This window comes from Odocoileus virginianus, chromosome 12 (genome assembly GCF_023699985.2).
Source record: "Odocoileus virginianus isolate 20LAN1187 ecotype Illinois chromosome 12, Ovbor_1.2, whole genome shotgun sequence".
Taxonomy (NCBI): domain Eukaryota; kingdom Metazoa; phylum Chordata; class Mammalia; order Artiodactyla; family Cervidae; genus Odocoileus; species Odocoileus virginianus.
The window spans coordinates 68,258,906-68,270,874 of NC_069685.1; the positions used below are offsets into that span (position 1 = coordinate 68,258,906).

Sequence of the window (11,969 nt, forward strand, 5' to 3'; positions counted from 1 at the left end):
CTTGGTCTTCCCCTGAGACCCTCCTTGCCCCGTGCCCTTCACCCCTGCCCCCCAGTGACCCATACCAGACTCCTGCTGCTCTGACAACCCACGGAGCAGGCTGGCTGTGGCCCGAGTGCCCTGGGACTTGGCTGGTGAGGGGTCCCTGTGACGTGGGGTGGTGGGGGCATCTTAAACTTCTGTAGACCACGGAGCCCCCAGATGAGGGCTGTGTGGGCCCGGTCATGACAGGCTCCACAGAGTGTCACACAAGCCATGTGCAGGCCATGCTGAAGCAGCTTTATTTCTTGGGGTCACACACAGTTTGGAAGCCTGTCCCTCTCAGGGGCTGCACCTGCCAAGGGAGGGGCCGAGAGGGAGGCCAGGGTAGGCAGCCAGGTAGCTGGGCGTGCTGTGCCCTTTGCCTGCCTGCCCTCACCAGCTGGGGTGAGGGTGGGGGGTCAGGGGTGGTGTGGGCCATCTGGGTTCTCCTCACAGGGTACCCCTCCTGCAGGCCACTGGGAGGGTGGTGGCCAGGCTTCAGGAAGACCAGTGCCACGGGGTCATCTGCTGCCTGTGGTCACTGTGGGGCGGGGTGGCGCTCCCAGCTGGGACAGGTGGTGGTCGCGGGCAGCCAGGCTCACAGGGCTGCCTTCCCTGCCTGGCGGCCCCTCTGCTGCAGCTTCCGGATGAGCTCCAGGAGGTTCATCTGCAGGGTGAGCTCCTGGGGTGCAGATGGGCCCAGGGGGTCCTCCTCAGCCCTGGTAGAACCCGGGGAAGCAGCCTCCTTTCCCCAGGCACTCGAGGCGACCATCAGGGCCGAGGGGGAACCGGGCAGGGAGCCTGTGGAAAGTCTGGCCGCTGCCTGCCAGAAAGGGGCTGAAGCTGGGCCTTGGCCCGCAGCAGGGTCTGCAGCAGCCCTGGCTTGGCACACACAGAGGTGCGCAGGGATGCAGGGAACCGCGGATGAGGGCCATGTGGTGCACAACGGGCCCGAGCAAGGTGGGCACTGCCAGGCAGGCAGCTGGCTTGTCCTCCGGCGGCAGAGGCCCCCCAGTGACCAGCTAGACCCCCAGAGAGGATGTGGCCTTTGGGGACCAGTAGCCCCTGGGCTGTGCCAGGCGAACCCCATGGCACTGACCTGTGGGTTGGTGGTCACGTAGAAGCCAGCCACCCCTGCCTTCTCCAGTGTGCTCTGCTGGTCTGCCACCTTCCGGTCCAGCTCCAGCACGATCTTCTGGTCCATGGCCCGCTGCTCCTCACGGATCCGGTGTTCCACCGCCTGCCATGGAGAGGGAGGCTCAGGGCTCAGCCTCCTGCCCACCCACCGATGTCACAGACACACTCCTGGCCTGCCACCTCCGGTCCCTCTCCCCTCCCCAGTTGCTCCAGCTTCAAGACTAAGGATGGTGTATGCACTGCACCTGTACCTATGACCCTCCCACACAGAGTCCTGTTCCCAACCCCCTTCTTCCCACCTCCTGCCAGGTGGCCTCCCTTTGATCTGCTGGGTGCCACCTGGCACTGACCCCATGAATGGCCAGATGCCGGCCCCACCTCTGCCGGCTGTCCAGCTGACCGCCGTCTCTTAGCCTCTGCATGTCTCCTCCCACTAGAGCTGCCACCGCCGCACTCAGCACCTCCTTCCTGCACGTCCTGGCTTGGGGCTGCCTCAGGACCCTGTGCAGGTCTGGGCATGCACCCTCCCCTGGGGGTTCTTGGTTGTGGGTGGGCCTCTGGGTTGTTCCTGTCCATCTGGGAACAGGACTTGGTGGCTCCATCCTCCCACCACTGTCCTCGCATCCCCAAGGCCGTGGGGCACAGTGGCCCCCACTCACGCCTGCCCTGCAAAGGCCCAGGCTGAGGAGCTGTGGTCTGGGGGAGCACATGGAGGGGTGGGGGCACCACACACTCTTCACCCATGCCAAGTGTGCACCCCCCAGCAAAGAGCAATACATGGGCATGTCAGGCCTTTGTGGTACCCATGCTTAGCACCCCCATCCAAAGAGCAACACGCAGGCATGTCAGGCCTTTGCGGCCCAGCCCAGGTCGGCTCCCACACCACTCCGATCCCCTCCACATGGCCCTGTCAGCAGAGTGCAGGTGGGCGCCCCCCATGCCCACACCCCTACCTCGAGCTCACGCTGCTGGGCCGCCTGGAGCACAGGCAGGTTGTGGGGCCGGCAGGCCTGCTGGGCTTCCTGATGCTTCTGTCGCAGCGCCTGCCTGAGCACTGGGAGAGGACGAGACCAGAGAGGCACCGTCAGGTGGTGAAGGGTGAGGAGTGGTGAGGCGAAGGCATGTTCTGGCTGTCTCAGCACCACAGGCAGCAGGCCAGTGGTGGGGATGTGGTAGAGGCCTGCACCAGATGCTGGGCAGAGCTCCGGACACGCAGCCCCCAGCCCACTCGGGCCTGCTCTCACCCAGGATATGGTGGTCTGCAGCAGCAGGGCTCCAGACTCCTAGAGGAGGGTGGAGCCAGGGCCACAGCCTGAGCACAGGGAATTGGAAGATGGGGATAGGGGAGACTGCGGGCTGGAGGTTTCTAGGCCCACATGGCTACAGGCCAGGAGTCCTGCGTGACCTGCCTATCATCTGTGGGATATCCACTGAGATGTCCCAGAGACCATGCAGGCAAAGGCCCGGGAAAGGAGGACAAGCAGGATGACCTCTGCTCCAGGGTACAGCAGTCACTCCTCTGCTGTCCTTGGTTGGCGGAGGGGTGGAGCCACCCTGCACACCCTGTCCACAGCTCCCAAGGGAGTAGGGTGGCACAGACTGGAGGGGGCCCAAGGACATGATGACCAAGTAGGATTTATCCCAGGAATGACGTTTATCCTAGGAATTTAAAAAATGCACCGTTTATCCCAGGAATTTAAAAAATACTGTTAATTCACTCTAGTCACCAAAAAGTCACTTGATTATTTCAAAACATGCAGAAAAAAAGCTTTGACAAAACCCAACATCTATTCCTGACAGATACTCTCATCCGGGGACAGACGTCCATCAAACCCGCAACATAGGGAAAGGACCTCACATCACCAGGAGGCACTTTTGCCACAAACGTTTAGCGGGCATATCATCACGCTGTCCAGGTCACATGGAGCACAGAAGGTGGACAGGGAGGGAGACTGTCAGCATGAGGCAGTCCATCAGATCCAGAGTAGGGATGTTCTAAGGCAGAATGCCCCGGACTCTTCAAAAAGTCAGCACCACAGTGAATGGTGGGAATTCTTCCAGAAGCAGAGGCCAAACCACAATGTACAACCACACACTGGATCCTTGTCAGTGGATAATCTGAGAAAAGTGTTGGTGTGTCTGAACATCAGATCACACCCTGGAATGACTGATTTCTATCCGTTGTGGTTACACAGCAGTGTTCTTGTTCTAGATTGCTGGTTCTAACATTGGACCAAGGCTGACCCCAAGGATGTCCGGAGACATTCTTGGCTGTTGGCTCTGGGGGAAGGTGCCACTCTCGTCTAGTATAGAAGCCAGGGATGCTGTTTACTGTTTTGCAAAGAACCATGAAGACCTGTCCAGCCAAGATTCCAGCATCGCTGCAATTGAAAACTTTGTTCTAGAGGAATGCTGAGGGCTTCTGGGGAAGTCGGCGGTGTTGCATACACTGATGGACAAAAAGAATTTTGTCAAAACTTTAATTACTGAGTGGAGCTGGAGAACGTATGGGTATTCATTATAGTGTACTTTCAACTTTCCTGTTCATTTTAAAAATAAAGTTGGGTAAAAATAAAACGACAAAGGTGAGAAATCTGAGGGGGCCGGAAGAGCGGCCCGGCACACCCCGCTGGAAGGGGCTCCGGAGGCCCCTCCCACCCCTGTAGGGATGTCTGGGAGGGGCGAAGGCTCAGGAGGTTTTGCCCAGCGTGTGGCTCCAAGGAACGAGTTTTCAGGGCCCAGAGGGTGCCTCGGGGCTCCGTGCATGGGAACCTAATGCACCTTGGAGAGGGAACGGGCCCTATCGGGCGCTGCGGTGCTAAGCGTAGCCAGAGCTGCTCGCGGGCTGACGGATCCCGCCTGGGAGTGGGTGAGAGCATCTCTGGGGTCCCGCGCGAAGGTGACACTGCCACTGACAACGTGGAGCTGACTGGACCCCATATGTCATCAAGCCCCGCTTCCTCAATGAGGTCGATTTCAGGGGCTGCTGCCGAACGGAACCCGGGGAAGGGCTCCGCCCGAGACCAAGCAGCCCGGGCAGGCCGCCCCCGCCCCCGCGCACCTCGGTGCTCGTTCTGCAGCCGCAGGCGCTGGTTGTACAGGCTCTTCTCGGTGAGGTGCTGGATCTCCAGCAGCCCCTGCACGATCTCGAACACGGTGCCGTCGAGCAGCGCCAGGGCCAGGTCGCTGAGCGTGGTGTAGGACAGGCGCTGCTGGAAGGAGCTGTGGGCGGAGCGCGGTGAGCCCGCGGCCCGCCCGCCCGGCCCCCCAGCCTGTCCGCCCCAGCGGCCGCGCACCTGGGCAGCTCCTTGACCAGGCCCTGCAGCGCCGACAGCAGCTGGTAGTGCCGCTCCTGCTGCCGGGCCCCGTCCGCCGCCTCCTCCAAGGCGCCAGAGCAGCGCTCCATGGCGCTCGCGTCGCCGGCCGCCGCGCAAACGTCGCGCTCCCGTCACGTCAGAGCACACCGCAGCGCGCCACGCCCCCTTTCACGACAGTTCCAGACAAACCGCGGCCAGCTCTCGCCTCACCGGAAGGAGGCCGGCTCTGCCCTGCAAGAGGCTCCGAGGAGCAGTCCGCATTGGCCCCGCCCCTAGCCGGGGCCCCGCCCCTTATCCTACGCCCGGCTCACACCCTGCCGCTCCGCTCATACCCCGCCCTTACCCTGCCGCCCCGCCCCTTACCCTGCCGCCCCGCCCCTTACCCTGCCGCCCCGCCCCTTACCCTCCCTCCCAGGTCTTTACCCTCCGCCCCGCCCCTTACCCTCCACCCCCGCCCCTTACCCTGCTGCCCCCGCCCCTTACCCTGCCGCCCCGTCCCTTACTCTGTCGCCCCGCCCTTTACCCTCCACCCCGCCCCTTACCCTGCCGCCCCGCCCTTTACCCTCCGCCCCGTCCCTTACCCTGCGGCCCGGGTCTGTACCCTGTCTATCATGAATAGTGCTGCTGGGTGTAATTGCATTCTTGTTTGAATTTGGAGATAGATTTTCAAAGCAGTTAACTAAAAACTGAAAGCATGATTGTTGGGTCTCGTTGTTTAGCTTTAGAAAACACCGCCCAGCTGTCTTATGAAGTGGCTGTACCTACATCCGACCAGCATCGAGGGAGATTCCTGTTGTTCCTCACCCTCCAGCGGTTGATATGGTCATATATTTGAAGTTTAGCAGTCCTAATAGGTGTGCTGTGATATCTCATGATTTTAATTTGTAATTCCCTAGTAGTATGATATTTTTGTATAATTTTTGTATGATTTTTACTATGTGTAAGTCTTTTTTTGGCCAGGTGTCTGTTTGATCCTTACCCATTTTTTTTTTTTAGCATGGGTTTGTTTTAGAGGTTTTTGTCTATTTCTGAAACGTAGCAGGGCTGTATGGTCCTTGCTTGTCCCCACCATGTCCCCTGCCTACCTTTAGTCTGTGGAAAACTTTAGCCAAAGAATAAATTTCACCAGAGAAATGAGAAATACTGAAACAAAGGAAAACAGTCAAAGGAGACTTAATAATAGTAATGTAGGCATTAAGCATAGTCAAGGACCTTTACTTATTTCTCAAGGGCTATAGATAATATTCTTTGCCATATCCTATGAGCTGTCTTACAGATACTGAAACCTCAGGAAGAGAAGTTCATTACATGATGATCAGGCTGAACTCAGGACATGAGCTGCCACAATTCTGAGAATTGACTGCAAAGAAATGGGAACAAATGGACCCTGGGCCTGAAGATGAAGTACCTAAAACAACCAAGATGGCACTTGTCAGACCACTGATGACCAGTTGAAGGTGACCATTAAAGATGACTGTGCTGTTTCTGCATGTAGCCCGCCACCCCAGTTCTGTCCATAAAAGCTCTCATCCCTTGCTTGTCAGGGGTAGAGGGGCCTCTGGACAGATGTCCACCACCCTTCCCCGCCCCGGCTGCTGGCACCTGAAATAAAGCAAACTTTCCTTTCCACAAACCTGGGCTATTTATGGGGCTTTTGGATGGCGAGTAGCTGGACCCCACCACACTTCTTTTGGCAACATTTTGAACCCAAATCCTTTCTTGGACTTGTGGTTCAGAAATCTTTTCCTCACAGTTTGTGTCTTGTCTTTTGACTTTCTGAATAATGTCTTTGTCGACTACAAAGTGGCACCTGCCATGGGTGCTTGCCATCTACCTGCACGAGGATTAAATCATGTGCTGCTGCAGCTGCTGACCTTTAACCCTCCCTGAAAGGAGTTCAGGGTGGAGAGCAGGAATGAGGCCCTCAGAGCTGGGGTGGGGTGGGGGGAGGGAACCTAACAGGATAAGTCTTCAGATAGACATTCTCAGGAGCTGATCTTATGAGCCCAGTTCTTGTATCTCCTCATCTCTAGAAAAGCGTTAAAATCCTTCATGGTGGTGACAGTTCCTCGTGACTAGCAAAGGCTTCACGAGACCAGCAGAAACCTAGTAGAAACCACATATTTGAAAAAATATGTGCTTGATTGCTCGTATCTCCCCTTCACCCAAATCACATATATATACTGACCTCCTTGTCTCCCTCCCCCCCACCCCTCTCTTTGGAGCACTTTCTCAGACCTACCTGAGGTGCTGTCTCTTGGACTGCAGTCCTCATTTTGCCCAAAATAAAATTTGACTCGCAACTCTCAGGCCATGCGTTTTTGTTTTTGTTTTTAAAGTCAATACCTTTCTTAGTAGACACCTTTAAGTTTATAAAGCCCACAATGTTTTTTCTCACATGGAATGGCTTTTTGTGTATTAAAACTCAAAGCTTATGATATACGAATCAAACCCCACATCATGTAGATTTTCTTCTGTTTCTTTGTAATTTTGCTGATTTTGTCTTATAAATGTCTTAATCAGTTTGAGTGAATTTGGTGTACATTTTTCAAGTTTGTATTTACAGTAATTTCATTTCATATAGTTTCCGGCTAATTGTTCCATAACCATTTTGGAGGAGTCATGGTATATCTGGCTTGAATTTAGTTTGAATTTCCTTAGTTTAATGGAGGCAGCAGAAGTGTTTTGAGGGCCTGGGATTTCTGCTGACCTGAGAGGGCAGCTTGGTCTGGATTCTTCCACTGGATGGCAGCGTTGACTTAAAACAATATTCACAACCCAAAAGTTGAGAGTTGTTTTATTCAGCAGAAACTTTTAGAACTCAAAGCCCAGGACGCAGCATCTCAAGTGACACTGAGAGACCTGCTTCGAGGAGGGGAGCCAGGTTACATAGAAGTTCTGCAACAAAGGGAAGGTAGTCTAACATCAAAAGATGACTGTTAATTAAAGAGAAGCAGATATCCCAAGTTAAGGAATGTAGTATTTCTCTATGTACGGGAAGAGGCAAGAGTCTGGGCTCATTGAAATAGTTTCTTTCATTTACATCTCAGCTATCCGGAGCCCAGTATCCTGTGTTTTTCACATCCTGAGGTCCATTGGGATCACCTTAAAAGCGGCTGCAGCTTGATGGCTGTTTTGTTCTTGTTCAGTCTGTCAGTCGTGTCTGACTCTCTTCGACCCCATGGACTGTAGCATGCCAGGCTTCCCTGTCTGTCACTATCTCCTGGAGTTTGCTCAAACTCATGTCCACTGAGTCAGCGATGCCATCCAACCATCTTATTCTGTCACCCCTGTCTCCTCCTGCCCTCAGTCTTTCCAAGCATCAGGGTCTTTTCTAATGAGTTAGCTTTTTGCATCAGGTGGCCAAAGTATTGGAGCTTTAGCTTCAGCATCAGTCCTTCCAATCAGTATTCAGCGTTGATTTCCCTTAGGATTGACTGGTTTTCAGTTTAGTTCAGTTCAGTTGCTCAGTTGTGTCCCACTCTTTGTGACCCCATGGATTGCAGCACACCAGGCCTGTCTGTCCATCAACAACTCCCTGAGTTTACTCAAACTCATGCTCATTGAGCCGGTGATGCCATCCAACCTTCTCATCCTTTGTTGTCCCCTTCTCCTTCTGCCTTCAATTTTCCCCAGCATCAGAGTCTTTTCCAATGTGTCAGTTCCTTGCATCAGGTGGCCAAAGTATTGGAGCTTCAGCTTCAGCATCAGTCCTTCCAATGAATATTCAGGACTAATTTCCTTTAGGATGGACTGGTTGGATCTCCTTGCAGTCCAAGGGACTCTCAAGAGTCTTCTCCAACAGCACAGTTCAAAGGCATCAATTCTTCAACGCTCAGCTTTCTTTGGAGCCCAACTCTCACATCCATACAAGACTACTGGTTGACTGGTCTATCTCCTGCTAGATCGCGGGTACTCTTCTCCCTCCTGAGTGCCCTGAGGGCTCACCAGCTCATCTTGGAGGGCTGCAATCTCTGATGACTGTGACATTCTTATTTCCAGATATATGGCTGGAAATATTCCACTTCTCACCAGGGGAACGGCGAGCCCGCCTCCCTGACCCGCCCCTGCCTGTAGCGCTGAGACCGGGCCTCCCGGATGCACGGGAGTTTTGTTCCGCGGTTCACCTGAAGGCAGCTGCGGCCCCTGTGGGTGGGGCCCAGCGTGAACGTGGGGTGGGCCCCTGGCACCCTAGCTGCATCCCGTCTCCAAGCGGAGGGGCGAGGGCTGCAGTGTAGGTTCAGGGCTCCTGGGTGGTGCTTTGGCACCTGGGGATTCGCTGCGTGGTAAAGGCAAATCAGGATATTCGCTTTGTTATTTGCCAGCTCCCTCAGCCGCCAACACTGCAGACTGGGGACCCAGGCCTGCCCAGGCTCCAGGGGGTGGCTCCGGTCCAGCCCAGGTCACCATGGCCTGAGGTAAATAGAATCAGCACTTTTTTCTTTACCTGTTTTTTGTTTTTATCCAATAATTTTAATTGGAGTGTATCCTGGCTGGCAACAGTCCATGGGATCATAAAGAGTCAGAGACGACTGAGCATCTGAGCACATGTAGGTGGATTACAGTGTTGTGGGTTTGCTTTTTTTTTCTTTCTTTTTTCAATCTACAGCAACTTGAGTCATTTGTATATAGACGCATTTACTTTCTTTTTCAGGTTCTTTTCCCACATAGGTTATTGGAGAGTATTGATTAAGGTTGCTTGTGTTACATGGTGGGTCCTTGTGGCTTGTTTTACAAATGGTAGTGCGCATATGTTAGTTTGAAACAGCTCATTTCTCCCTGCCCCACACCTTTTGTTTTTGGTGACCATAAGTTTCTCTTTGGAGTGTATGAGACTTTCTCTTTGGTAAAGAAGTTCATTTGTGTACATTTATAGATTTAACTGGAAGTGAATGACCCTTGTCTCTCCCTGTCTCCCTCAGTCCCCTTGGTGGGACCATCTCTTCTTTCTCCCCTGTGGCTCAACATGACATGATCCCCTCCCTCTTTACAGCTGAGAAGTATTGCACTGTGTGTACCCATCTTCGGTATCTGTTCAACAGTCCTTCTATGCTTAGGTGGCTCCGTGTCTTGGCTAGGGCACCTAGTGCAGCTGTGATCATAGGGCTACCCTTGTATCTTAAAATGTTAGTTTTGTCCAGGTCTCTGCCCAGGTTTGGGACTGCTGGGTTCTAAGGTACTTCTGTGTTTAGCTTTTACAAGAACCTCAATACTCTCCTCCCTAGTGGTGGTGCCAACATGCATTCTCAACAACAGGGCAGGAGGGCTCCCTTCTCTCCACACCCGCTCCAGCGTTTATTGTTGGAGATGTTTGGAGATGGTCATTGTGACCAGTGTGAGGTGATACCTCATTGAACTTTTGATTTGCCTTTCTCCAACAATCAGTGATGCTGGGAGCATCTTTTCATGTGCCTAATGGCAATTTGTATGACTCCAGCAGAGAAATGTCCTTTTTTGATCTTAGGCACATATTTTTCTTGAGTTGTTTGTATTTTTGATATTGAGCTGCATGAGTGGACTATATTTTCTGGAGATGATTTCCTTATGGGTATCTTTATTTAACAGAAGTAGAAGATATTAAAAAGAGGTAGCAAGAATATACAGAAGAACTATACAAAAAAGATCTTCATGACCCAGATAACCACGATGGTGTAATCACTCACCTAGAGCCAGACATCCTAGAATGTGAAGTCAAGTGGAACTTAGGAAGCATCACTACAAACAAAGCTAGTGGAAGTGATGGAATTCCAGTTGAGCTATTTCAAATACTAAAAGATGATGCTGTGAAAGTGCTGCAATCAATATGACAGCAAATTTGGAAAACTCAGCAGTGGCCCAGGACTGGAAAAATTCAGTTTTCATTCCAATCCCAAAGAAAGGCAATGCCAAAGAATGCTCAAACTACCATACAATTACACTCATCTCACACGCTAGCAAAGTAATGCTCAAAATTCTTCAAGCCAAGCCTCAACAGTATATGAACTGCGAACTCTCAGATGTTCAAGCTGGATTTGGAAAAGGCAGAGGAACAAGAGATCAAATTGCCAACATCTGTTGGAGTATCAAAAAAGCAAGAGAATTCTAGAAAAACATCTACTTCTGCTTTATTGACTATGCCAAAGCCTTTGACTGTGTGGATCACAACAAATTGTGGAAAATTCCTAAAAAGATGGGGATACCAGACCACCTGACCTGCCTCTTGAGAAACCTGTATGCAGGTCAGGAAGCAACAGTTAGAACATGGAGCAACAGACTGGTTCCAAATAGGGAAAGGAGTACACCAAGGTTGTATATTGTCACTCTCTTTATTTAACTTATATACAGAGTACATCATGTGAAATGCTGGGTCGGATAAAGCACAAGCTGGAATCAAGATTTCTGGGAGAAATATCAATAACCACAGATATGCAGATGACACCACCCTTATGGCAGAAAGTGAAGAAGAACTAAAGAGCCTCTTGATGAAATTGAAAGAGGAGAGTGAAAAAGTTGGCTTAATACTCAACATTCAGAAAACTAAGATCATGGCAACTGGTCCCATCACTTCATGGCAAATAGATGGGGAAACAATGGAAACAGTGGCAGACTTTATTTTTTGGGGCTCCAAAATCACTGCAGATGGTGACTACAGCCATGAAATTAAAAGACACTTGCTCCTTGGAAAAAAAGCTATGACCAAACTAGACAGCATATTAAAAAGCAGACATTACTTTGCCAACAAAGGTCCATTTGGTCAAAGCTATGGCTTTTCCAGTAGTCATGTATGGATGTGAGAATTGGACTGTAAAGAAAGTTGAGTGCTGAAGAACTGATGCTTTTGAACTGTGGTGTTGGAGAAGACTCTTGAGAGTCCGTTGGACTGCAAGGGGATCCAACCAGTCCATCCTAAAGGAAATCAGTCCTGAATATTGACTGGAAGGACTGATGCTGAAGCTGAAACTCCAATACTTTGGCCACCTGATGCGAAGAACTGTCTCACTTGAAAAGATTCTGATGCTGGGAAAGTTTGAAGATGGGAGGAGAAGGGGATGACAGAGGATGAGATGATTGGATGGCATCACCGGCTCAACGGGCATGAGTTTGAGTATGCTCCAGGAGTTGGTGATGGACAGGGAAGCCTGGTGTGCTGCAGTCCATGGGGTCACAAAGAGTCGGACATGGCTGAGCAACTGAGCTGAACTGATCTTTGTTTACAATTATTATTTCCCCTTTCTGAGTGTTGTCTTTGTCCTTTGTTTAGGGTTTCTGTTGCTGTTCAAATAGTTTTAAGGTTATTTTGATTCCTTTCTATTATTTTTGGTTTAGTTTTCATTAGTCTAAAAGATGGGCCCAAGAGAACTTTCTGTGATTCACATCAAATCCTGTCCTGCCTATATTTTCCTCAAGAATTTCATAGTATCTATTCTGACATTTAGATCTTTATATTACTTCGAGTTTGTGTACAGTGGGGGAAGGTATTTCAACCTCATTCGCATTTTTTTTGTTTCGGTAACC

At 51.7% G+C, this 11,969-nt stretch overlaps 1 protein-coding gene and 1 long non-coding RNA gene across 2 annotated transcripts; one reads left to right on the forward strand and one right to left on the reverse strand.

Annotated features, from left to right (window-relative positions):
- Positions 1–258: 258 nt before the first annotated feature.
- Positions 259–4,644, reverse strand: LOC110143767 (protein DGCR6). Its single transcript, XM_020903499.2, has 5 exons — positions 4,455–4,644; positions 4,220–4,380; positions 2,112–2,212; positions 1,121–1,261; positions 259–703 (listed from the first exon to the last, which is right to left on the reverse strand). Exons 1-5 carry the CDS (start codon positions 4,562–4,564, stop codon positions 620–622), a joined length of 597 nt encoding a protein of 198 aa, XP_020759158.1. The 5' UTR covers positions 4,565–4,644; the 3' UTR covers positions 259–619.
- On the forward strand, positions 2,170–3,735 carry LOC110143768 (uncharacterized). Its single transcript, XR_011490824.1, has 2 exons — positions 2,170–2,256; positions 2,959–3,735. It is a non-coding gene; the product is annotated as an uncharacterized lncRNA (long non-coding RNA).
- Positions 4,645–11,969: the final 7,325 nt, after the last annotated feature.